Below are 27,408 nucleotides of genomic sequence, written 5' to 3' on the forward strand. Positions count from 1 at the left end.
GGTGCGATGTGGTGTCTCACAAAATACATACATGTCATAGAAAAGTAATTAACTTCCTCATTCTATTGCCAAACAGATGTCTGACTAAGTAAGAACTGGGACTGGATGGGACGCACGTGCATTTTATTTATTTATTTATTTATTTATTTATTTATTTATTTATTTATTTATTTAAAGTCATTAAACTGTTGACTCAGAGGCCTCGCTGCACATTTCCCCAACTTACTTTCTCTTTTTCATTCCTAGGTTTCCCCCTCTCCTACCTCTGGTTGAAAATATGTTTAGAACCATCTCCCAAAATTATAAATTCCTTTCTGGCGTCTTGTAGTCACTGCAAGGTGTGGATGGGCTCTCTTTCAGACGAGAGAAAGGTTTGATGACTAAGAGAGCTGAGAATACGTAAGATATGGAGGGATTTTTGCTGTTGAAAACCCGGTGAAGGTTTAGAGCAGCTGTTCGGGGCGGCAGGGGCTGGGTTAATAATAAACCAAACCAGTGCTTGCCGTCCAGCACGCCAGAATGGGCTTAAGTGAAGATCCCATGGCTGACACCAGACTCTTGTCAGTCTTTTTATTCCCTTCCAGTCAAACCATAATTCTCTAAGGTATTTCTTCAGCACCATTCTCTCTTGCCTAGACTGCTGCAAGAGTGTCCTAGGTGGTCTGGCAGTTTCTACTCTGGAGTTGAGTTTTCACACAGAAGCCAGAAGGATGTCTTCAGAAGGGACACCTTTAGCATCTTCCCCGTGAGGGGAGACCCAGTGTCACTGACAAGACCATCAGCTCCTGTGTGGCCTGGCTCCCGCTCAGCTTTGCAGTCTGAGCTCAGCCTGTCGGCTGGAACACCCCACGCTCTTTCCTGCCCTGGGGCCTTTCTCTTGGCTTCCCTCTGGCAGAACCGTCCTCCTGTAGCTCTGTGCCGGCCTGGCCCTCCATCCTTCTCCAGCTCTCGGCTTCAGCGTCACCTCCTCAGACATCCTTGACTGCCCTATAAAATCAGTGCCTCCTCTCCTTGTTACTTTCTGCTCTGTCTTTATCGCCATTATAGCAAAGCGATTATTACCTGTTATTGTTTGTATTTGCCTGCTTGCTTACTTGTTAAGCAGGTAAGAAGGACCTTATCAGTTCTGTTTTCTGTTGTCTTCAGTGCCCAACACAATACTTAGATAATTATTACACGTAACACATTTGTGTTGCATGAATGAATAAGTCAATACATAGTTATTTGTCCAGCGTTGAGTTAACTTCTACAGGATCTGCCAAGTAACTGAATTACTTGAAGCTTCGAAATAACTTTTCCTCATAAAACAGTTTCATAATAGTCTAAACAGTGGGCTATCAGGAGGGATTAACCTTGCCCTTCTGTTTTCCACAAGTTTTTTGCTTTGAACATGACCCAGCTCCCTACACCCAGACTTACAAACCCACATGTAAACCACCCAGTGGAAAGACAGGAAATACAGTCCCACTGATCACCTTGGCAGGGTCCCTCCCATGTGAAGCTCATGCGCCTGGCATTCTTTCCTCTTCCAAGAAAGTGCACACATCCAGACTTCACTAACATGGGGCTAGTATATATCTAAGTATGTGAGTTTTCTAATCTGATCAGGAGCATAATTATTATTCACATTATCTTGTTGAGTAGCTGTGTGTTTTTATAGTTAATAAAGTGTAAGAAGGTCATTTCATAGGGGCCAGAGCCCAGGATTGGCAGAGACCGTTGAGACCCACTGCCAGGGCAACCTCCTCTACAGCGTCCCTGCTGGGTGGGTCTCCCAACTCCACGGGAACATTTTCAGTGGAGATCTCAGCACACCCCCTTGGATGGAGCAGACCATTCCACTCGTGGGCAATCGTGATTGTGAAGTTCATTAATCTCATGAACTAAAAACTGTCTCTTTTAACTTATATCCAAGTCAGAGTTCTGTCCCAAGGAGCGACAGAGAGTAAATCGGTTTTTCATGCCACTTACCAGTCCTCAAAGGCTTGAACATTTGGGGCAGCGGGGTGTAGCAAACAGCACTCAGACTTTCGAATTCTACAACTGGGACCTCAAATTCACCTCCACTTTCCAGCCACTTCAACTTGCGGATGTTACTTTACCTTTCTCAGCTGCACTCCCGTCATCTATAAAGTAGGGACTGAAGTAGTTTTTACCTTATCCTTTGTTGAAATGATTACATGAGATAAAACACTTAACGTAATTAGTACAATAAACCCTGGATGAATGTTGTTGGTCTCCGACCTACAGCTGGCCAGCTCTCTGAAACTCCGCCTCACCTGTAAAATGAGGAAAATGAGGTTGCCGTTGCCATCCTGCCATGCATGAGTGACCTAGGAATACGACCCAACGCTCTGCCGCCTCCCGTCCTGTGCCCTCGTTTGCCCCTCTGTCACCTCCTGCAGTTCCCCTCCTGCTTATCTGCTCTTGGCTGATACTTCCGTAGCCTTCAAGCTCAGGCGTCATCCCCTCCAGGACACTTTGCCTAAACCCTGGTTGGGCCAAGGGCCCTGCCTCTGTGCTCCCATAACCCCAGGGCTTATCTCCCTCTTATCACACACAATATTTAGAAATGAAATGTTTCTGTGGTTCTTTCAGCCATTGCACTGTAGCCCCTCAAGGCTAAGGGCACGTCTTATCTGTGTCTTTGCAGTTCCAATGCTCAGCCCTAGTGTACCTTTGGGAAATGTTGGCATGGATTGAAGTAAAAACAGTCTGAAGGGCACACTGTTACTTACCGTGCCGTGAACTTGGTCACTTTATGTCTATTATAAGGAAAAAGCAGAGAACACGGGAGATGCCATTGTAGATTGAGGAGACAGGAAGAAAAGCCTAAACCACTGAGCACTTGCAGCAGATCTTAACGGTTCTGGCACAAGAAATGACAGTGTGATCACAGAGATTAGCGACGACGACGAAAGCAGCAAAGACCAGGCAGGTGTCCGCGGTCCTGACTGTGCATTAGAATAACCTGGCTGCTTACGGACACCTACCCACCTGTCAGAGATCCTGCTCTCATCTGCCTACATGGGACCTGGGCCTTGGTATTTTTAAAAGCACTCCAGGTAATTCTAAACACATACCCACGGCCTCAGACTCTGCTAGCACAGAGGAGAACCAGCCGAGAGGAACAACAGGTCTGAGTTCGAAGGACAGTCAGAGACCTCAGTATCCCTTAAAGCACATTCCCGGGTGGATGTGGGTGGAGTGGGTGTGGATGTGGATCTGTGTGGGGTATCTGTGTGTCTGTGCATTTTTGGTCGGGTTGGGGAGGGAATCAGCACTGTAGCCTCCTAGAGTGAATTAAAGCCTCTGATGTATAAAAAGTAGGCATATCCATAATAGTTCTGCTCCCACTGGGGATAAAAACAGGTTTTCTCTGAAGTTAAGCAATCTGAAGTCTGTCCACTCCTGCACAGACTAAGAGGGATTTTCATATTTGTCTACTTCCAGAAAAGAAATCCTTGCATATTCTAATTGATAATAGACGTTAACTAATATTGGAATCTTACTCCCAAGTAACCTAGAAAGTTAGATAGTAAAACAGAAATGGTAAAGGACCACAGCCGCGGCTATACACTTTTGAGCCACTGAGTGTGACTCAAAGAAAATGAAATCCGATCAAGAGGAAATGATGTCATAAATGATGCGGCTGGCATCATAGCATTTCCTGGGGCAAGAAGTATGAGAAGAGAGAATTATGCCATCTTGTATACCCTAAAATTTCATAAGGACCTCCTTATACATCAATACAGAGATCATATCAATACGTATGCTATTTGGAGCAGATTTGGGATTTGATGTCACCACCATGCCATATCCCAACGTAGGGTGCCCATGACTCAGGCGACTTAGTGAGCAGCTCTGCACGAGTGGTATTCTCTGGGTAGACTTGAGTCTATATTTCCAGTGCTCCCCACTTTTTCCAGCATGCCTTCCGTGAAATCACTTGCACCTCCCTGTCCATCCTTCTCTTCCTGTGAAGTGGGGACACCTCTGATCGTCATCTGGGAATGTTTACGAAGCTCCAGCAGACCTTCGTCTGGAAGGCTCTGTTAACAGTAATGCATACTTGGTTTATGAGATGGTTACAAGCGAATGGAGGTGGGGGCAGGGTGCCAAGCACGGCCAGTGCTTTTATCTCTGACATTATAAAGAGGTCCCCTGGCTGAGGGCCAGATTGGAGCTTACTGGAATATAAAATGCAGACGTGTGCTTTCTGTTGGTGGGGCGCCAGGGGTAAGCTCAGCATGCATTCAGCCAGCACTTCACTTCCACGGATGCAGAATTGCCAGGAAGAGCATCCAAGACCTGAGCATGAGGAGGGGCCAAAAAGAGCAGAACCAGGGAATTTGGTCACCTCTTCTCCCAATCCCCTTCCCAGACCTTAGCAGGAGTGGTCTCTCTGCCAGGCCCTCAGCCCATGAGTGATTCCTCCCTGGAAAGACCCACCCCCCAGAACGGAGCTCTGTCTGCATGGACCGATTTACCGACTGCAGAACTATTTCAGAATAATTGGAGACAAATGCAATTCTGGGCTTTCTTTTTGAAAATCTGACTGAGCTATTAAAGATCATTCTTCTCAAACTGGGGCATACTCCTTTTGAACTTCTTGCTTGCTTGGCACATGGTCAGAGCATCTCCGTGCTGCTTTGCACGGTGTGAATAAGAACTGGTGAATGTGTGCAAGCCAGCTCTGAAAAGTTAGGGGAAGCTATTAGAAATTGCATTAACTAATGTTAAGGGACAGATTCTGTTGTCACATTAAATGACTTCTTTTGGTTATGCTTATGATTACCTCCTAAAAAAGCACGTCTACACTTCTGTCCTGGGACACATTATGGGAAATTCTTAGTGTGGACCCCAACTAAACTATTCCCCTGGTTTGGGACCACAGATGAAATAATCGGATGTGCTTGCTTAAGTAGATAAGCAAATAGCACGTTCGCTGAGTTTGGAATGTTGCCCACCACAGTCATTATACATACAAATGTTAGAGGGAATGTGTGAATTAAATAATCATCGTCAGATTCTTGGGTTGTCAGAGCGCAGTCCTGGGTTGAATGTAGTCTTTGTTCCGTCCTCTGCATACTCTGTGTACTCTGACTGGTGTATTTTATACGTGAGAAAACTCGGCTTGACATGGAATGAAAGTATTTGCAATTTGTTGCATAGCCTCCAATTACAAAGTCTCTCTTATGGGAATTTCAGGTCTCTCTTCATGCACAGCAGATACCATATACGTAGGTGACTAATGGGTTGGAATGATTAGTTTCCATCTCCATGGTAACCTTAATCAAGTTCCCACCTGGAGAAGCTGAACCAGAAGACACAGGAGGCCTCCAGGTGTCGCAGCCGGCCAGTGGCAGAGCTGGAACTGGGCTCCAGCCCGATTGCCGTGTCTGCGGTGCTGCCTGTCACACACCTTTCGTGTGCCAGGAGCACGGCACCCCCATCATCCTGTTGTTCACCCCATATGTAAGTGTCCCTGGGGAAAGCACATCCAGGTTACCCTAATACCTTCTGTGTCAGAACGTTGTCCCTTAGACCTCATTCGATCTGTTTTCAAGCATTTTCCTCTGTTTGCAGAGGAGAGTGAAAGCAGCTGTTCCTAAAGAAGGAAATATGAGATAATGGAGGTGTGGCAGGTTGGAGAGAAGGGCTGCGGTTTGGGTCTCCATGAAAACAAAAACCTGCCCTGAAACTTGGGGGGAATGCTTTATCTTAATGACTGTTGCCATTAGAAAAATTTCTCCTGTGAAACCTTTGCATTTTGCCCCGTCTTAAACCTCCCACCTTGTGGTGTTTACGCAACGAGATTGGCAGGACTCTGCTAGGAGTTCGGAATATGAGTTTACAGCCACATAAACCATCCATTTGATAGTCTGTGTACAAATGTGAAAAGAATTTGCTTGAATGTGGTTTTGCAAGCTGAGCCAGGAGCCTTCTGCTCCACATAGTCCCCGTTATGGATTCTCAGGAACATACCTTTCCAGTGCGGGAGGAGGCCGCAAGGAAGCGTCTTCTTAAACGTCTTCATGTCATGTTCAGCTTCCTTTCTGTAACAGCCAGTCGTGCTGGTTTCTCACAAAATGCCGCACCGAAAGCAAATTTTCAGTATGTACCACGGGCGTGGTAGGCTCTCAACTGCCCCACGTGTGTGGCTGCCAGCCATTTTTTATTTCCTTTACACCGACCTGATTTTATATAAGCAAATGAGCTTATTTCTCCAAGAAGGAGTGTAGGGATAGGAATACCCAGCAAGAGGAAGGGCAGGGGTTGAGGTTGGAGCTGGAAGAGGCCTTTGGTGGTTCTAGATGTTCTGACGTCACACACTTGAGACTGTCCTCAGGTTCCTGGAAGCCGTGAAGAGGACATTTCCCTTCCTTCTGGCCGTTCCGTGTACATGGACGTTCAACCTTGAGCTTGCACTTGGTTGCAGTGTGTGGCCTTGTGGAAATTTGTGGTTGCAATAGAGCCCTGTTTCTGCCTGAGAAACGAAGCTCCGTGGGCCTTGGCGAGTGCTGCCAGCGGCAGTGGGAATATCAGGGTAAGTGGCAGGTCAGTGGGGCATGCTGCTAGGGGCCCTGGGGGCTTCACGGGGACTTCGTTCAACGTTGGCGTTGCCTTGGGCTGGGCTTGGTGCTCTCCGTTGCCCAGCTGTTCCTCAGCTGGATTCAAGGTGGCCACATGGCTGACTGGTTGGAGAAGGCTTGCCAACCTGAGAAGAGGACATCTATTGTGGGGTCAGCCGCTCAGGGTGGGGGAGGGGAAGAGGCCGGCGCTTCCGGTTCCTGAGAGGGCACATGGTTCGGAGCCCTGCTGCATCTTACTTGTGCAGGTCACGTGTGGTCACTGAGAGCTCAACATGTTATGAAGGCGATTAAACAAATCACCTCGCAAAGGTTAGGGTTTTGGGTGGACTGGGAACAGCACCTGGGTGACATCCTTTTCACCCGCATCACAGTTATACCCACTGCTGCGCTCACCAGGGAACCCACTGGAAAGTGCACGAAGAAGGACTGCGCCTGTGGAAGTCGGGCATTTGGTCTGGGTCTTGGTGGATGGAGAGGAGTTTGTCTGGATGGCTAAGTGTGTCTATGCCTTCCAGGCATAGATGGAGGGCTTGGCATAGTCGGTCCTTGATTAGCTTGTGATTCGCTCCCTAATCCATTAGGATAACATCGTTTTCCTCCCTTCCACCAACCCAAGCAAACCACAGTCAGGCCCCTGGTGGCTCCATTTCCTAGGGTGGGCACTAAAAACTCAGGCCACCATGCCATTCCTGACATCAGTGCTTTTAGAAGCTGCAAAGAAAAGAGAAGATGCATCTACTCAGAGAACTATTATCGCTGAAGAAACTTGGCTTAAGGGAAGTTGAATATCTTGGGGGGGTCACACAGCTATTGGAGCAGGGATTTAAATCCACATTTTCTGGTTCTGAATCCAGTGGTCTTTTCACTAAGGTCTACGTATTGTGCACAGTTGCTTGTTAATTACTAATTAGAACATTCTGCAAGTTGAGTGTGCTTTAAATTGACACCATTCCTTCTTTTTTCTTCTCTCCCCAGTCCATAATGCCCGTCGACTGGTTCATGGTTGATATGATAATGGTGAATGCACTATTTTTAACCACTATTTTTTCATGTTATGAAAGAGCCTCTTTTCCCCTCAGGTTATATCTGAACTGCTTTCAGTTGTTTTTGCCAAAGGAGGTGGAAATTGGTTCCAGAAGAGATGTTTCCTGTGAATCATAAAGATTTTGAATGATGTTGTATAGTAATCTAGCCGTCCCAGTATATTTTCCCATGCACCAGAGTACCTCATTCAAGGGCACTGCAAATTAAACTTTGTTTCCCTCCTGATTTTGAATTTCAGAACTTCCCAATCTCTCTCCTAAAGTGCACACACTGAATTTGAACCTCATTCTGCTTTATTAACAAAACAAAACTGGAAAAAAAAAAGAAAAAGAAACACCTCTCCTTCTTCTAAAACACTAGAATTATTGAATGATTGGAAAAGTTTCTAAGTGTTCAGTAATTTTATTTCCCATCCCATACTCATCTCTCTGCAACCCAATCTAATTAGAGTGTGCATAAGGATTAGATAACAGGAAGTACTGGAAAGCAGATTGCAATTCTCCTTTTCGTTTTAATGCGAACCATCTGAAATTAGCCAGTGCAAGAGTTTCAACATCAAACACTTGTGAGCCAAGGGAACACATCTGTTTCAGTGTTCCAGATGCAAAGTACATCTGGACAGCTGCATCTGATATCCGAACCTGGTAGAGAGACTGGTCACTCCTCCAAGGACATGCTCACCATTCCTGCTGGATTCCAACCTTACCCTATTGAAGAAACTCGGATTTCTATTTCTCTATAACCACTGGCCCCTGGAACCTATACTTCCTACCCTGAAACCCAAAGGAAGCATTTTGGGCCAATTGAATGTAATTGTGTTGAGTGGCACCCTTTTATGTGGTGGTGAGATTATCTCATATCATCTGGTACCGATTTTTTACAGTTACGGGAATGATGCTAGAGTATTGATTGATTTATCAGCAGCGTATGAGGGAACTTAGATGGCCTCACTGATTCGTTCCGGCTTAGATGAGGGCAGGGAACTGTGGGCCAAGCGAGCAGCAGGAGGCTCGGTGTGATGCTGGAGGTAGAAGCTGGCAGAGTGAACAGAATGCACTCCCAGACAGCCGGCCGCTGTGGTCAAAGAGCACGGGTCCTGAGCTAAGGCGGGGCTCTTGTGCTGGGGGACATCACATTTAGGGTCTAGACCAATATCTGGGCATTTGGCTTACTGACACTACAGTGAGAACATATCCTTTTTCAACATAATCATCATGTATGATATTGGATGCAAGTGAAGGCAGATATGCTGTGAAAAGAGTAATCTTCTATTTTCTTGGTTGACATTCTCCTCCTTGTGGAATTACAATATTTTATTCTTCTTATACTGTTACGCATGGATTATAGAAGATCACTCCTCTCTATTCATTTATTCTGTCACCAAACATTTACTGAATAACTTGCCACACTGGCACAGGTCAGGTCTTGGTCCCTCAAGGAGTTCTGAGGCCAGTTGGGGAGACAGTAAAACAACTCACTGATGACAGCTTGGTGCTAAGAGGGAGGTAGGTGGAGTGGTTATGGCGGCCGAGGAGGGTCAGCCTACCTCAGAGGGCAGAATCAGGGAAGATTTCCTGGTGGAGTACATTGGAAGCTGGGTCCAAAAGAGACAAATGGGAAGAAAGGCAAAGAAGTGAATGGAAGGTGGTTTCCCAGGAAAGAGCAGGAAACTGCAGGTCCTGGCAGAATCCAAGGGGAAAGGATTCCGGTGGGAAGAGTAGGTGCCGTGGCAGCAAGAATGAGCCAGGATGGGTCAGTGAGAGGGACGGGGGAGTATGGGAGGGAAACCACTATTGAGAGCGATGGGTTTGCACCTGGCCACGGGTGGGGGAGGGGGGCAGGGGGACTTGAGTGTCAAAGAGAGGAAAAAACTAGGAGACTCATTCTCACTCCAATCCTGAGAACAACCAGCACAGTTCTTCCTTAAATTAACTATTTCCATGTTTGTATATTTAAAGTGAAGATAAGCTTTTGAAGGACTTTTCTGGAGCTGTGCACACGTGTGGTCACCAGAGTTAGAGCTAAACGGGCCCTGTGCTTCTTCAGCCTCTAGAGGGGTCACGTGCAGGGAACGTTATGGTCATCCAGACCCACGTCTCATTTTACAGGTGAGGGAGCTAAGGCCCAGGGACATTAAGCAAGTCAGGCCAGAGGCGCTATTGGTATGGGATCCAGCGTGTTCTTTATTCTCTTCCTCACCTCTCAGCAGAGTGAGCTTTCTCTGGAATCTTTCTGCTCATAGTCTGGATTCTTTTGACCACTTGTAGAACACTCAGCAATAGTACATTCAAATTTTAAAATACAGAGGGTGCCAAAACAATGTATACACATTTTAAGAAATGTGTATTAATGTATTAAATGTGTTAAAACTGTAGTACTCAATATATACCGAACACAAAAGAGGAATACAAGTCACGTTTGACTTCTGCAATGACAAGAGGTGTTCAAAGTGGTTCCCATCAGCGTCCAGACACTTCTGATTGTGGCAAACTACTGCTTGAGCAACACTGACCAAAGTGTCCACTTGTATACATTTTTTTGGTACCCTCGGTATATATATGAATGTTTTCCACCTACTGAGAATAAATTTCAAGAATCACCTTCTCAAGCCCCTTTTACATAATAAAGCTGAAATTCAAAAAGGAAAAAATTTTCCCTAAGTAACTTTGTCTTAAATGATAGCAAGTGTCTTTGATATGTTTGATTAAGAAATAATGAAATAAGGACATAGAAGATGAATTTCATGCCTCAGAGACTATGCAAAAGGACACACTAATTTACATTTGCAAACTGAAAAAATTGATTTAAATTATGTTTCCCCAAGTAGTTTCTGTTTATGTGCATATATTCTATACATATATATATATACATATATATATATATATATGTATATATATGTGTATATAAAATGTTAGTTTTCTTCTTCCAGATACACACCCACACACACCCACACCCCTACACCTACACCTGAATCATCTGAATGGTCTTCCTGGTGTGGGGAGAAAGGAGACAGACCTTATTGTAGGGACCGCTATCAGAAGCCACGGAATGAAACAGGGAGGGTGAGGAGATAGGAGTAGAAGCAGGTGAATTGGGAACATGAGAGAGGAAACTGCCACCATGGCGGAACCCCCCAGGGAGTTGATAGTTAGCTGTTAGGGAACGTGGCTTCATCTGGCTCCAACATAAAGTGCTCTCAAGAGCTATTGTTTCTGAATGTTTGGAAGCAATTTCAAAGCCTGCCTGCTCTTCTGGTAAGTAAAGTCTTTGGCTCAACCTAAAGAATAGCTAATCAGATTATGGTGGGGATTTAGTTGTGAATATAATTCCCATTTGAAATGGTTCTGTCTGGGGCCATGGTCTCACCCTGCTTGATGGAAGAGTCTGAGATCCGCTGTGGATTCCACGTTGGAGGATTTTGCTGCCCTTTTCCAAGAGCTGGTGCTAGGAAGATGGTAGGAGCCGTGGGTTGAAAGTATTTTGAACTTACTATCTCACAGGCATGAGTTTCACCTCAAAGCAAGCCTAGGAGAAAAACAAATTTAGATTAAACTTGAAGAGAGTGGAAAGAGCCTGGGCTCTGGAGCCAGACCAACTTGGAACCTTACCTCCAACAGGTAGGGGCACAAGGACATTCGCAGCAGTTACTTACGCTTTAGGCCAGTCTCGTGCTTCATTTGTAAATTGTAGGTATTGACGCCTACGAGGATCATTGTGCGGGATCATTGAAATGCATACTGGAGACATGTAGAACGTTACCAAGTAAGTGTTAGGAATCTTCTTCAGATCCGTCCTATGGATGTGTCACCGAGGATTTGTTCCTGGGCTTGGTGTGTGGGAGGCAGGATCACAGAATGAGAAGATGACCTATATTTACCTCTGCAATGGGGAAGATAGGACATGCACGCCAGCTACATCCCCGGAACTCTGTCCACACTGGTCTCCTTGCTATTATTTCTGGAACGTTCAGGCGCACTCCTGCCTCAGCACTGTGACACTTGCTGTCCCCTATCCCAGAACTCTTATCTCTCTCACCTGCTTCCGATCTTTACACCTAGATCACCTTCTCAGGGAGACCTTCCCTGATTACCTGTTTAAAATGGAACTCCCCAAGGCCAGTGCTCCCCATCCCCTGAGCTGTGTATTTGTTTTGCCCTCTGACAAATACGTATTTTACAGCCATGTGTTCTCTGCCATCCCATACTCCTCTGACTGCTTCACTGTAAACACTGATTGTCAAGTTTCTTACTGCTCTATTCTCAGTGCCTAGAACAGTGCCTAGTGGGCCCTCAGTGAGTGCTAATTGAACAGATGAGTGGTCAGATGAATTACTTTTAAGCACGGGAGGGGCACATGCCAAGTTCCAATGGCCAGAAGAACCGAAGGTGTGCTAGGCAGTATGTTAGTTTCCTGTGGCTGCTGTAACACGTTATCACAAACTTGGTGGCTTCAAACAACACAAATTTATTATCGTACAGTTCTGTGGATCAGGAATCTGACACACATCTCACTAGGCTAACATCCAGGTCTTGGCAGGGCCGTGTTCCTCTCTGGAGGCTCCAGGAAGAATCCATTTCCTTGCCCTTTCCAGCTTTTGGAGGCTGCCTGTATCCGGTGGTCCATGGGTCTCCTCTCTCTTCAGAGCGAACAATGGCAGGTTAGGTCCTTCTTGTGTCACGTCACTCTGACTTCTTCTGCTTCTCTATTCCACCTTGAAGGACCCTTGTGATTCCATTGGGGCCACCTGCGTAGTCCAGGACAATCTCCTTAATCCCACTTGCAACTTTAATTCCACTTTGCCACGGAACCTCACGTAGTCACTGGTTCTAGGAGTCGCAGGATTGGGATGTGGACATCTTTGGGGGCGTCCATTGTTCTACCCACCATAGAGTCTAACAATATGTGAGACACTTGCCTAGAGCCTAAGGCTTGAGCTGCCAGTAGAGAACTATAGAACGGAAAAATGTAATCATGAATGGCGATGGTTGTCAAGATTTAAGATGTGGACTTGTCTGGGAGGCCCTGGGAAGTTGCTAAAGGCTTTGGAGTGTGGAGATAGAACTGAGGATATAGGACATGCACGTGGGCTTAGAGCTGGGATTTGGAGGGAATTGATAGTCACCTGTTCAAAGCACTTGATTTTTATTTCCCTCTTGTACGTACAGACAGCTATGTGCTTACTTCAAATTTCCTAAGAGAAGTAGGGTGCACTTATGCTGTCTTTTTAAAAACCACCCTGTTATATTACACATACACACAACACATTTACACAGAGACCCAGAAAGCCCTGTTACACAGACACACTCACACCAGCGCACACATTACCTCATACACATACCCTCTGAGTCACCCTGTTCTCGGGGTCTCTTTTCTGTGCATCTCTGTGCATGTCGCCATATTTTTTTCTGCCCTGACACACCTGAGTGATATGTGTTGTCCCACCAATAACATAAGCTTTTCTCTGGCAGTGGTTCTCACAGGCTCGTTCTCCAAACCTGCCCTCGTAGGCATGGAAGAATCTCCAGGGAGATGTATACAGTTTGCAAAAGCCTGCCCTCCTCACCTTTATTTTCACCCGGCACCCATCACCCCCTCATTGGCCGTGATTTGATGTAACTTCCTAGCGTGGTTTTTCTCTCTGACCCCCATTGAGAAGCTCATGGATATTCAACACCTGGTTTTGCGTAGTGTCTGATGAGAGATTCTTACCCTTTGATTCGCCACTTTATGCAGCTGTCCAGTGGAACTTTCTGTGGTTACAGAACTATATCGAATGCTATCCAGTATGGTAGCCACAGCCACATATGGCCATTGACTTTTGTAGTGTGGGCATATAGGAAAAATAGAGGACCTGTTTACTAAACAGGAGGACAGACATTTAATAAATGGTAACTTGTTCTTCATTTTGTTTTGAATTGCTGTTTAAATTATTGGGAACTTCTGTTGATTGATTGACTTTTTGTTTTTGCAGGAATCAAACTTGGTTCGCATGTATGGGGATAACTACTCATCTTCCTTTTACCTGCCCTCGTTTTGACTGATAACTCCATATTGATGAAAGTGTCATCTGTAGGTCTGCTAACAAGTGGTTCTTACTCTTGCCCCCTTCCCCTTCCTGTCTTTTAGATACAGAGATATATCTATATTTATATATAAGCTTTATTAAAACATAATTCATTTACCATACAATTCAGTCAGTTAAAGTGTACAATTTAATAGTTTGTAGTGTATTCACAGAGTTGTGGAACCATCAGCACAGTCAACTTGAGAACATTTTCAGCACCCCAAAAAGAAACCACATACTCTTTAGCAGTCGTTCCCCTATTCTCTCCAACCTCCCCATGCCGCCAGCCTTAGCCAGTTACTAATCTACTTTCTGTCTCTGGATTTGCCTGTTGTGAGCATTTCATATCAGTGGGATGTTTTCAAAGTGCAGCCATGTTTTCAGCAGGCATCAGCACTTCGTTTCTTTTTATTGCCAACTACTATTCTATTGTATGGATATGCCACGTTCTAGTCATTCATCAGTTGATGGACATCTGGCTTGTATCCACTTTTTTGCTATTATAAATAAAGCTGCTATGAACATTCATGCACAAGTTTGTGTGTGAACATATATTTTCATTTCTCTTGGTTATATATCTAAAGAACAGCATTGTTAAATGATGTGGGAAATCTATGTCTAACCTTTTGAGAAACTTCCAGACTGTTTTTCAAAATGGCTGCACCATTTTACATTCCTGTCAGTAGTGTGTGAGCGTTCCAATTTTTCTACATCCTCACCAACACTTGTTATTATCTATCTTTTTGATTCTAGCCATCCTAGTGGGCGTGAAGTGATATCTCATTGTGGTTTTGATTTGCATTCCCCTAATGGATAATGGTGTTGGGACCCCTCCATGCGCTTGTTGGACATTTGTATATCTTCTTTGCAGGAATGTCTACTCAGATCCTATGCCCATTTTTTAATCGGGTAATTTGTTTTCCTTTCTGTTCTTTTAATCTGGCCTGGTCAGGATGCCGATATGCTAACCGGTGATGAGCAAGTATGGAAGGAAGTTCAAGAATCCTTGAAACAAATTGAAGAACTGAAGGCACATTGGAGTATCCTGTTTACCTGTGGAGTGAGTTCTTTTGGGACATTGGTCAGAGCCTGGTGTTAATGAAGCCACAACCAAGGTTTGACCTCCCCGGTGAGGTTCATAGTCACAGGTTGTATTCCTGATCCCAGCTAACCACTTGGGTACTGGCTAGGGAAGACTGAGGCAAGGTCCCCGTGAATACCTTGCCACCTCCGTGTGCAAATCAAGTACATGGACAGTGGTAGTAGGACAGTGAGTAGTAGTCTCTTCATATGTAAAGGGTGACACATTTCTGGTTCTTCCCACAACCTACATCTCTAGCAAAGAATAGCTTAGAATCCTTGCAAGTTAATGTCATTGACTCAGATCTAAAAACTTCATATTAAACCAGCTCTGACTACAGTGGCTACGGGAGTTGCTGCGTAGTCCATTTTCTTGGCATAAATTCACTTGACCCTTGACCAACATGGGTGTTAGAGGCGCGGGCCTACCACATGGTCAGAAATCCACATGTAGTTTAGGTCGGCCCTCTGCATACATGGATTCCCAGCCATGGATGGAAAAATACTGGTAAGGACCCCGAGTGGGTCAAAGTTCAGCGTAAGGGGAGATCACTGTGATGGAGGTCATCTGGGAAGGCCCAGCTGATGTATGTGGGAGAGGGGTCCCCAGTCCCGGACAGGATTTGCACAGGCAGAGGCCGACAGGGGGGTCACATCCAGTAAAGGAGTTTACATGAGCAAAAGTGTGACAGAGGGAGACCACAGGTAAGAAAAAAGAGACCAAGACTGATAAAAAAGATTGCCAAAGGTCTTTCAGATGGCTTGAGTAAATGATATCCCGGGCATGGAGAAAATCTGCCAATATTCCTTATCAAATCTACAATATTCCTGAAAGAATTATAAAGGATAGGAGAGGTAGTCAGACAAGTGTTCCTATTTTTAAAGGTGAAATAATTTCTGAAATGGATAGCCCGGTGAGGTTTTGTTTGTTTGTTTTGTGTTGTTTTTAGTGGTTTGGGTAAAGAATCTAGAATTGGTTGCTAAAGGAACGGAAGAGGAAGGTGTGGCCACAAGGGTGCTACCTGAATTCACTGAGAACAAGCGACTCTGTGGAGCTATGGCTTTCTTTGGGGAGGTTTGTAGGTTTCAGAGAGATTGGATAAAAAGTAGTCAAAAAATATACGCTGCATGGTACTCCCACGACCAGATATCTTATTCAAACGTTGACTACCTACCCTGAAAAAATGATGGTAATTGGATCACCGCCTCTCCCAGTGCTCTGTTCCTGTCTCATTCCTCTTTACCTTTGATTCTGTATCTTAAGTGACGATATGGAGCACAGGCTCATCAGATGCCTGAAGGTGTGCAGAGGGGGAGAAGGCAGACGGCGGATGATAGGATCAAGAGTTCAAAGATCCCTGAAGGCTTGAAAGGTTCCTGAGTCTAAAAAGAGCAAATTCAACAAGAGTGTATAGAAACATCTTCTATTTGGGTTCAAAAGTTTAAGTGTATAAATATGCATAAAGGTTAGCAGCAGAACACGTGAAAGAATTTAAGGGTTTTAGTAAACAGAACAATTGAATGAAATTTAAGAGTATGCTGTACCCCTCCTCCTCAGAAGACCACTATGATCTTGCAAAATAGTAGAAATAGAGAATAGAAGATGAGAAAGGTGGTAGTATTAGTCTGATCATATCTGGAATTTTCTATCCAGTTTGGGGTAGGACGTATTAAGAGGTATATAGAAAAACCAAAATAAGTTTTGAGAAGTGGAACCAGGATCAAAATGGAATGTGACACGTGTCTAGAGACAGGATGGGGGTATCAGGAAAATAGTCAAATGTGGGAGCAAGAGAGCCATTCTCGGGCCCAAAGAGCTTACACTGCAGACGAGTAGATTTGTTCTGTGTAGTCCCAGCAGTGGAATTCGGGCCCGTGGAGGACCTGGCTACATTCAGTCTCCTTTGGACAAGGCTTTACTGAAAACGGGCTCTGTCATGTGTCTCACTGGTTGTAACCCACTTTAGGTAGGATTAAGGCAGGATTAAGAAGGCAGGATTAAGAAGACAGAGCCTTGCCCTCACACCTCTCACACATATGTCATAAACACACAAATTAATATGTATTTTGTTAAAATACAGGCATAGCCTGTCTTACTGCGCTTCGCTTTATTGCACAGATGTTGCATTTTGTACAAGTTGAAGGCAGAACCCTGCACCAGCACAGAGATTCCGATACGCTTCGTTACGGTGGTCTGGCACCGAAGCCGCAGTACCCCCGAGACCTGCCAGTATGTATCTGAGGGGCATCGAGGGCACGGAGGTCAGCTTTGAGAGGTTAAAGAAGGTGTCACAGAGGAGGTGACAACTGAGTTCTCACTGGGAGGATTAGCAGGAGGTCACCAGGCAAACCCAGTGAAGGAGGGGAAGAAGGCCATCAGACGGAGGGACCAGTTGAGACGCACGTGGTGTGACACAGCGTGCTGCTAAGAAATTCCCTGTTGTTCAGCATGAGGGGGAGGGAACATGGAAAGGCCTTAAATCCCACGCACAGGAGATAAATTGTATAGGCCAGAGGAGACCGTGGACGGATTTTAAGCAGGAGAGTAATATAATTAGGTGAGGAAAAGCCCCTCGGTCTGACAGTCTTTGAGTCTCAAGGAGCTGATTATTTCCCAAGTGAATTCACTTTGTTCCCCTTTCTCTTTTCCCCTAATCCTCTCGTGGTCATTTGAAAGTTTTCAGGAGAAGGGTATCTGTTCTGTCTGTTGACAATCTCTTCTCTTCAGGTGGGCTCTGCTTAGGCCCGGCGCTCACCTCCTCACTGGAGCAGAATGCCTCGTAATGAACACCAGGCCAATGCCAGTGACTGAATTTGTGAGCAAATACACGTCGGCATCGGCTTGGGGAAAAGCCTCTTAGTTAAAATTATTCCATTTTTTTGCTCACTGGGGTGTTTTACAGGAAAGGTTTGCCTTGTTTGCCAGGAGACAGTTGCCAACATTGCAAAGGGAAATTGGCATGCAGTCCCTTCCAGCTTGCTGGGGTGGATAAAGCAGGTGTATTCCTATCAGGGCCGGAGCATATCTCATCTGCCTTTTGCTTCTAAGGCTTGTCACTTCAAACCTCTTTAAAATGAGTTGGAGCGTATCTAACTGAATAGGCAAATCATAATGGAGGTCAAACAACACGATGTTAGAATAAGGTGCAAAGTCTTCCCACAGAAATGTCTAGTGTTGTGCAAGAGACAGTCATTCTTCCTGACAGTGTGTCAAATATCTAATCCTGGAATGAAAAGCCACATAGGTTAGCCCCGCAGACTGTTACAAAATCAGCGTGTTGCCTAAGGTACCACCTCCCCCAACTTCTGGGGGATGCATTCAGCAGACTTTAAACATACATGTCAGACGAATACAAAAGAAAGTCGCCAACTCCCTTTTCTTCCATAATTGTACCTCTTCTGACACCAGAGTCGGCTTCTCTGACACAGGACTCATCCTAAAATTAGAGAGTGTAACGTAAGGGGAGTGTGATGCACAGGCCCTCAGACACACGGGGTGGTGCTTGAAATTCTAACCAGGGAAGTCAGGAGCTTTGGCGTAAGGTGTTGTGCCTCCAGGAGGCCCCCACTGAAAGGAAAATACATTTCCTGGGAGGGTTAATAAAGATACTAGCCCCCACTCACATAAGGGGCTGGATTGGTTTATCAAGCGTTTGTTAATGTTTTGGAAAGCAGTGCCCCGAAAGGATGGATGCTAGAGGGGGTAGATTTTGCTGGAGGAAGGGATTAGGAGCCTTGAAGAGTACTCTCTGTTCAGGGCGGGGCTTGCACCTGAGCACCCAGATGAAGAGGGCTTTGAGTTGGGAGGTTGTGGGGGCAGGAAAGCACTGGGTAGTGAAGAGACTGGATTGTGTGGGAGTGGGGAGGGGTGTGGGGGCATGGGAGAGATTTGATCAAACTTGGTCCACTGAACCATCTTCCTTAAGCCCAGTCACGCTCAGGGGTCATGACACAGTAAAGGAAGGAGAAAGGCACTAGTGTTTGTGTTGTGTGTATTTTGTGTGTGACACTAAAGTTTTCTCCCTGTGTCCCTGGCACCCGGAACTCCGCCTGGCTCACGAGAGAGCACGAAAATAATGTTTTACATAGGGTATCTTATTTAATTATTACAGTGACATTGGGCGTCTTTATTTCTGGCCTACCTCAAAGCGCTTAGGTGACTTAATTGCTTAGAACCTCAAATCAGACAAATGGCAGGACTAGCTTAGATTTAAGTCCAGCTTTATCTGCAAAGGCGATGCCATTTCTGCTACATCTGAAATCTGCCAATCTTTCTCCCTAGAGGAATTCCAACATATGAAAGCAGGTGAATTTGAAGCTGTGCAGGTCAAAGGTGGGGGAGGGGTGGGAGAAGGGCCGGCCCCTCCAGCACCCTCCTTGGCACCTCACCTAACACAGCAGCACAGGAAAGAAACCGTGTGATGTCCCCCGCACTCCCGCTTCAACTGTGCTCCCGAGGGCGTTCACCTCAAAGGGATTCAAGGTTCACTCCATACCCCGTGTCCTCCGTCTTCTAGCTGCCTCTAGAAGAGGGCAGGTAATAAAAGTGAGCTCACACCAAGGCACCTCGCGTGTCAGTTATGGACGAATGATTAATGAGAAAGTCACAGGTTCTCAGAGTGGATATTGGGTCTTCTCACCATCCTTTCGAAAGCATCATTACCCCTGCCCACGAGTTATGTGCATAAGCCATGTGCTTAAAATATTTTCTATTTTGGGGGGTTTGAAATAAGCATACTTTTTTTCAGTTAAATATAGGCTTGGGTTACTTGTATTGCATAATCAGAAACCTTAAAGGTGAGATCCAGTGGGAATGAATTTCAGATCGCTTCCCTTAGCATGTGCCCGTCGGTTGTGTGTTTGCTTTCACGTATGCCCAAGATTCAAATGGCACAGAAGCAACAATGAGCTCTTCCTTCTTAAAAAGGAATCTTCTTTCAGATCAGTTTTGCAACAGAAGCTAACAAGGTAAACAATTGGAGACTGAACTAACTTCATCTTTAGTTCTGGTTTAGTAAAGAGCAGCATTCATTTCATGACTGGGTGCGGAGAAAACAGGAGTGGGAAGAAAGAATACTTCTTTGGCATCTTAATCCCCTAAAGCGCAGGCTGGGTTAGAAGATGGTTTGTTGATGTAAATAGAATTTACTTCTCCGAGGTGCCACTTACGCGTTTTTGTCTCTCAAGTGTGTTTTCAGGCAGCTCTTGTGTGCAAAACAACAGGTTCTTCCTTCCGTCCTGTGCCTGGGAGCTCTCCAGCCTCTTAGAGAATCCCATTTTCCATTTGTGTTCTTCTTGGTGAAGACAATGAATCCTTAACTAGGGTTAATAACAGAGTGGGAACAGGTCCTGGCCATGTGCCAGAAGATCATAAACCACAATTCTGCACGGCTTCCTGATACCAACATCTATCAGCTGAGGGTGCTGGACTGCGCCATGGACGCCTGCATCAACCTGGGTCTGTTGGAGGAGGCGCTGTTCTACGGTATTCGGACCATGGAGCCATACAGGTAAGGAGAGGGCCGAGCTAAGGCGACGGCGACGGCCGGCCCTCGTGAAGTCCTTCTGATTAGGACTTTTTAGCGAGTGTTCCCACCTGCTCCTCAAGCAGCGTGTGAAGCCAAACCTTGCTGTGTTCACTCCTTTGCACATTCATGGATGCATTCATTCGCTGTTTGCAAAGCTCCTTCCGTGTGCCAGGCACTGCAGGTAGGTATGGATAAACTAATGAGAGGCTGTCTTTATGGGGAGACGATGGTTGCAAGACGGGCTGCCACGGGCAGTGACAGAAACAAGCACAGAGTTCTGGGGGAGACGGAGAGAGGCACACAAGTCAGACATAGCTTGGGGAGACTATGTCATTAGCTTCTGCTGGTCCAGGTGAAGGCGGCTGGTGTGGCGCCCCAATCTGGCTGACAGGAGTGATGGTCTCTGCCATTTATCGGGGTTTTATGGGTAAAACACTCGAATCATTTGACCTCATGCCACCTTCTGACCCAAGCAGGAGAGCGGAGAGACAGCCCTGCTCAAACATGTCATTGAGGCACAGGTGAAGGAACTATTGGTAATTAATTCTTTCTTATATGGCCTCAGAACCTCTAGACCAGTGGCTGTTTTGTCCCTATATCTTCTTGTAACTAAGCAGAGCTTAGGTGAAGTCTGGTGCTGAGGGTTTGATGCTGGTGCGTGTGGGGCCCTGGTTTGCAGGGGGCTAACAACCTAAGTTTGGTGGTCAAGACAGATCAGTCCAAGGAAAAGGGCACAGAGACATATGTCCCATCATCTGAGGTTGGAATAACCATTTCCAGCACAGAACAAGGTCACTCACTGCTGGGAAGGTTCCCGAAAGCATCTGGGACCCGGGGAAGGTAGAGGAGGTCCCTGGAGCACAGGGGCATTGTGGGTAGCTCTGAAGACCATACAGACATGATGTCAGCCCTAAGGTACTAAGCAGAGGGAAAATCCAGGTCTAAACCTATGCATTGTGGGACAGTAGGCAGGGGGTGGTTCTACGTGAAGGAGGGGAGGGAGGCAGAGCCCAGGGTACTGCCTGTTCCCTGTTGAGGAAGAGCCTCAGGAGACAACTGAGAGTGGCGGGGGCATGGTGGGGGGTTACCAGGATCAACATCTTAAGAACAAAAGCACATCTAGAGTCCAGGATATCAGTTCAGGCAAAGGTAGGAAGCTGGAAGTGAGATACTTGGCCAGGAAGCCAGGCGTGTGCCAGGAGCGTAGAGCAGGCCGAGAGGAGGCACAAGCTCGCAGAGACCCCACCAGCCGGGCGGACGACACAGGTTTGTAGGCCAGCATGGCACCAGGATGACCCCAAGGGTGTTTTCAGAACTTCCAGAGGTGGTTTCTTCCACTGCCTTGTGGTTGAACAGCTTTGGAACCCAGACTGTGAGTCAGCTTTCATCAAACTTGTAAGAGATTGCCTTGAGGGCTGAGACTGCAGACTTTCCCATGAGCGTGAAACGTGTTTTCAGTATGATGAATCTGTGGCTTCTCAGAAAATATGAACGGAACACAAAGAGATAAGGCTTCGTTCTCTGAGCCTCAGTGTTGCAATGAGAGGCATGGCTGGGTCTCAGGAAGCCAAAGCACAGGCTGCTGGATGATGACGGACTCCAGCCAGGAGATGCAGCCCGAGGAAGGTCTCCTGTCCCCAGGCCTCCCCAGCGCCCTCAGCCCAACCACTGGCTAGTGCTGGGCACTGGCGACCCTCTCTGCCCCGTCCTCCCCTTCCGTTAACATCCAGGCTGCCTTCTGAGCACAGAAGCTTTATGTTGGGCCACACGCCTTCGAGGCTGCTGCTTCTGCACAGATGTTTGAATCCTCTTTTCCCCACACCTACTGTGTTTCCCTGAAAATAAGATCTAGCCAGGCCGTCAGCTCTAATGCGTCTTTTGGAGCAAAAATTAATATAAGACCCAGTCTTATTTTAATATAAGACCCTGTCGTATATAATATAATGTAATATAAGACTGGGTCTTATATAATATATAATATATAATATAATATAATATAATATAATATAATATAATACTGGGTATTATATAATATAAGACCAGGTCTTATATTAATTTTTGCTCCCAAAGTCACATTAGAGCTGATGGTCCCGCTGGGTCTTATTTTCGGGGAAACACGGTACCAAGCACAGCTTCTTCGAAGCCCTAACTTACCTACCTCTTAATTAAATGGACGTTTTACTGACTTAAACGTCAGTCGAACAAAGAGGAGCGTGGCCATGTCCACCAGAATATCCTCCACGTTGCTTGGAATACATTTTCCCGGCGTTTGGCAGGTCACAATCTCTCTATAAATGAACACTCTGTTCTGACACTTGGTGACAAATTTGCAAGCCTCCCTCGTTGCTCTTCCCTGGAGCTTGTTAAGGGATTGCTCTGCAGTGTTCTATAGTTCAGGAAATCCAGTCTGCATTGATCCACTTCAGTTGAGTGAGATCTGAACCGTTCACTTTCAAAGGTGCAGTAGAAGAAAGGGCTATCCATAATCCAGAACCAACAAAGAGAAATGAAAGGGGCGGATGCTGTCATACTTTGCTTTTTTGCCCCTGTATCTTAGACAAAAGTAAAAATAAGGAACAAATGGGTCAGATGCCCTGCAAGCCCTTTAGTAATCTAGAATGTGAGGCAGGAATCTGGAAGTTGGCAGTGTTTTTTGCCCCCCAAGTATGCGTGAAGGAATTCTCACAGTGGCCCCTTAGCCGTCTACACGGTCTCCCTGCAAAATGTTCTGGGTGGGCTTCTTGCTCATTGTTAGCCAAGGACCTTTGGCAGTTAACTAGGCCTAATTACCAAGAGTTGACTGGATAGCCATCTGCTGTAACAGTTTCACAATGTTAATATACTGTTTGCAATAGTCAGATTGAGGTCAAGTCTCCAGTGGTGATTTTGTCCCTCCTGACCTTGGCTAAGTTTGAACCGCTGACCTTGGAGGAGCAAGTGTCTACGTTCCATTTTTATCCAAATCGCTGCATTGCCCTCAGCTCCCCTCTTGTTACTCTGTCATTCATTTTTATTTAGTAGAAGTTCTTTTTATGATGCAACACAAAATTAAGTTCCTTACGTTTCATAAAGTGATTTGGAATTAATTCTCATACAACAAATTTATTTTAGCTCATAATATTTCTTCTGAGAGTGTCTGTGTATATTTCTGTGATTATATACATAGTCACTCTCCCTTAGCGTTATAAACATTAAACAGAATGAGAATAATTTGAAAGTATTTCATAAATTTTCTTTAAATATGTAATTCAGTCAAATGTTAACCGTAAGATGAACTGGGTTCCAAAAGTTGGTTTTGGTTTTTATAAATTTTATTGGGGAGTATTGGGGAACAGCATGTTTCTCCAGGGCCCATCTGCTCCAAGTCATTGTCCTTCAATCTAGTTGTGAGAGTGCAGCTCACTGGCCCATGTGGGGATTGAACCGGCGACCCTGTTGTTCAGAGCTCATGCTGTAACCAACTAAGCTGTCCCCCAAAAGTTAGTCTTGCCAGTGGTAGTTTAGAATTTGGAAAGCATCTTCCTATTGAAGAATGTGTTACAGATTATGGGGAGGTTGCCAGCTAGCCATAGTATCATCAATGTATGCTATAAATTTGAAAAAGAAAAAGTAAAGAGAAAGAAATACGTAAACAAAATTGAACATAGTTTTAAAATTGCTTTAAATTATGTTGAATACAAATTAAACTCGATCTTCCCTAGGAACCAGAGACTGATATGGAGAAACAGTCTTTTTAAGCCTTGAAGGGGACTTGCAGTATATTCACACATGTTCTGTTAACTTAGTTTTTGTTGTAAGAATAGTACTTCTAGGAAAAGACATCTTCAAAAGGACACAAAGATGAAAACCACCCTCATTGCTCCAACTCTTGTCCCACTCCCTAAAACTAACCTTGGTGGTAGGTTTCTTTGCTGAAATTTTCAGTGTACGTCCATACAATTCCATTCAGAATACACTTCCATAATCCTTTAAAGCCCCCATTTTTTTTATTCTCTGTTTTCCCAGCTATCCTCACACTGTCGAAGACTCTCTTTGACCCTCCAAACGGTTCACAAGGGCTCTCCCCTTTTTCCTCCTTTTCTTTCTTTCTGTTTCTCCTTCTATTTGGTTTGTCTTGAGGACAGACTCATTTCCAACCTTCATCTGTTAAATATGCCTGGTCAGGTGGTGGGAGCGGAAGCAGGAGATGAGATTGATAAAAGGGAAGGAGAAGCCAAGACTTCAGAGACAAGAGAAAAACAGGATCGCTCTTAGCCCGCGTTCTGTAACTTGCTTTTCTCACTTTACAACACAGCGTGGACCTCTGTCCAGATCAGCTCCTGAATATCTGCCTCATTCTTTGTGACAGATGCATGATATGTCCTCTCATGAATACACTGTCATGTGAAGATCAGCCCTCGTTGTTTCCATTTACCTTTAATACAATGTTATAGTTAACACGCACCCGCTGGTGTCTCTTTGTACTGATGTGACTGAATCCAGAGGGCAAATCCATATGGTAAATTTCTAATTGCTAACTTGCCGCATCAAAAGTTATGTTCATTTTAAATGTAGATAACTATCACCAAATTGTGTGCCCGCCCCGTCCACCAAAATGTCGGTTTTCTCAAGAGAATTGGGAATGGATGGCATGATGTTTACCATATCTGATCTCAATACTTTCACAATATACAAGGGCCTTCTCCTTGTCTTTGATCAAAGCCTGCTCTTACAGGGTGAGATTTGCTGGTATTGATTTTGTGGTCTACAAATAGCGTATCTGTGGTGACGGGGATGACATTTTTGTGACTTCCCTGGGAAAGAGGCAGAAGAACAAGAACGAGGAAGGGACCTAAACTAGTATGAGTGTGTGTCACGCACATGATCCGAACGAGAGGAGAGTTTTCTGTGCTTTGTTGTTAGAGAAAAAAAAAAAAAATGGTAGAAAGGGTGGAAGTAAAACGCAGCTGGTCGTTTGTGTACATGACATGTTTACAGCTCAGGTGTTTGTAACTCAGAGATTGCCAGTAATTACCTAGCAGCCATATCAGTTTTCATTTTGTCAGTAATTTTTCAGCTTTTCCCTCAGAAGCTTTGGCAGATGCGTTGATAAAATGTAAGGTTTCATCGCAGCAGTACCTTCCGCTGCTGTGTTCAAGCTCGTTTTTCCTCTGAAGACGTGCAGTTGCTCCTTTGTCATCCATCCATGTGACTACGCAGTGCAGGAGCCAGCAGAGCTTCCAGTGGGGGTGCCTGGGAGAATGTGGGGCGCAGTCACTCACCCAACACCTACCTGGGCTTGCCTCTGCCCGGTCCCTCATCTGTCTGTGTCACACAGGTGTTAGGTTGCTGGGGGCAGTTTCCCTGTCAGTGAAGCTCATCCCTGGAGGTAAGGCTCCTGGGCTGTTGTATGGAGTGTAGAACTTTCCTCGGTCACCCTCACAGAATAGGACCTAGAGAATAAATCAGAGCCACTCCTCCCCCCAGGAGGGGAACTGAGTACGTGCACTTTTTCATTCAGTGTTCTGCTTACCTTCCCTGTTGTTCTTCCACCTTCCGTGGTGAGCTTTACGGAATCATTTCACCCCGTGGATGAACAAATGTTTCCATCTCTGCTTACTGATGTGTACAATAATCCCTTGGACACATAATCATTTTTTTCCACATTGTAAATTTTCAATTAAAGGAGCTGGTGGCTGAACCCCTGTACAAGATGTTGAGCTCTGTGTATGTCTGTGGAAAATTACCTGGTATATCGAATCAAGGCCCCTTTTGCCTTGCTGCCTCTTCTGTGCGATTGATTTCTTACCCGCAGCCCCGCATGTTGACACTGGGGCAGCGACCACCTGCCCGGCAGTGGGGGGAGGGGCCCATGAAGGCCCAGACACTTTTCATTTAACCTTTCTATTACCGGGCCATTTAATTTAATTCAATTCCAAAGGGCCCTCTTCATTCTGAATCTAGAAATATCACAGAATGACATATGAAGAAGACGACGAAGGAGAGAAAGGGGAAACGGAGGAAGAGGAAGAAAGAGAGGGAGGAGATGACCCCAGTGACAGCGACCACAGATCAGGTGCTGCCTGTTTATGAAACACTGACCTGAGCTCACACCTAATCCTGTCTCACAGGCAGGGTCGCCCAGAGCTCATACGAGGCTTTTGCTCGGAGGGTAATGGGAGTATAGGAACCATTTCTCTGACTGCACTTTGCTGGGAAGCAGAGAAATGAAACAGCCCCTGCTTCTGTGATCTGCTCCTCCAAAAGTACCCTGACTTTCCTTTCGCCCCCACCACCTTCCTGGAAATGCTACCTCACCTGTCTGTTTGGGGAAAGACATATTTACTGGCCAGCTATGCTGGGGGGTTCCAGCCCTGAGCTCACTAGTTGCACGAAAATGACCCAGCCTGTGGTCTCAGTTCCGGAAGAGAAACCAAGGCCATTGTGCATGGAACTCGCCAAAGGCTCTGAGAGAGGAGGCGGGCGGCCATGGCCTCCCCGTCCTTCCGAGTACAGGAGCTCTCCTGCCCACTTCTGCCAGCTCAGGCCTCTGGCACTTGATTCAGGTTCCCACAGAGCTTTGGCTGCCAGCAGGCTTCACAGGCCCACCTTCAGTTCAACTTGGCCGTTTCCCATGGGACACAAGAAGATTGGGTGCTTCTACTGGAAGAAGAGGGGGACCCATGCCTCGCCTCACCTCCAACACGCTGCACGTGGCAGGACACGCATGAAGCCTGTGCTTTCTGTCATGGCCTGGTCACACAACACCATGGTGTGGTCTCCCCTGGCTACTGGAGGGTTCCTACCCGACCATGTTTCAGAGGACACCACCTTCGGCTTCACTCTGGCTCACATTGTTGAAATCTCCTGAACTGTCTTTCACCAAGCCCCTCTGTGACAGGAGTACGAGATAAACATATAGCCACTTTCTCCTCAGACAAGAAAATTAAGCTGCTTGTTCCTTCTCCTGACCCGTGATGGGGACACCTGTTGTGCAGCTATCCCCTTACCCCCGGTCTGTGGGTGCTTCTACGTGAACCCCAGTGGGTATGAGTCTTTAGGAAATCAGAGAGCTGTAGAAACCTCGATCACCAGTGTCCTTAAACACTTAGCTATC

General features: G+C 45.8%; 1 protein-coding gene across 1 annotated transcript in view; it reads left to right on the forward strand.

Annotated features, from left to right (window-relative positions):
- SMYD3 (SET and MYND domain containing 3) overlaps nt 1-27,408 on the forward strand; it is a 548,999-nt gene that overhangs the window by 447,656 nt on the left and 73,935 nt on the right. The window contains exons 9-10 of the mRNA XM_033099342.1: nt 14,657-14,744; nt 20,120-20,294. Of these exons, the coding sequence (XP_032955233.1) occupies nt 14,657-14,744; nt 20,120-20,294 (263 nt within the window). The remainder of the gene's footprint in view (nt 1-14,656; nt 14,745-20,119; nt 20,295-27,408) is intronic.

The sequence above is a fragment of the Rhinolophus ferrumequinum genome, chromosome 27, assembly GCF_004115265.2.
Source record: "Rhinolophus ferrumequinum isolate MPI-CBG mRhiFer1 chromosome 27, mRhiFer1_v1.p, whole genome shotgun sequence".
NCBI classification, from domain to species: Eukaryota; Metazoa; Chordata; class Mammalia; order Chiroptera; family Rhinolophidae; genus Rhinolophus; species Rhinolophus ferrumequinum.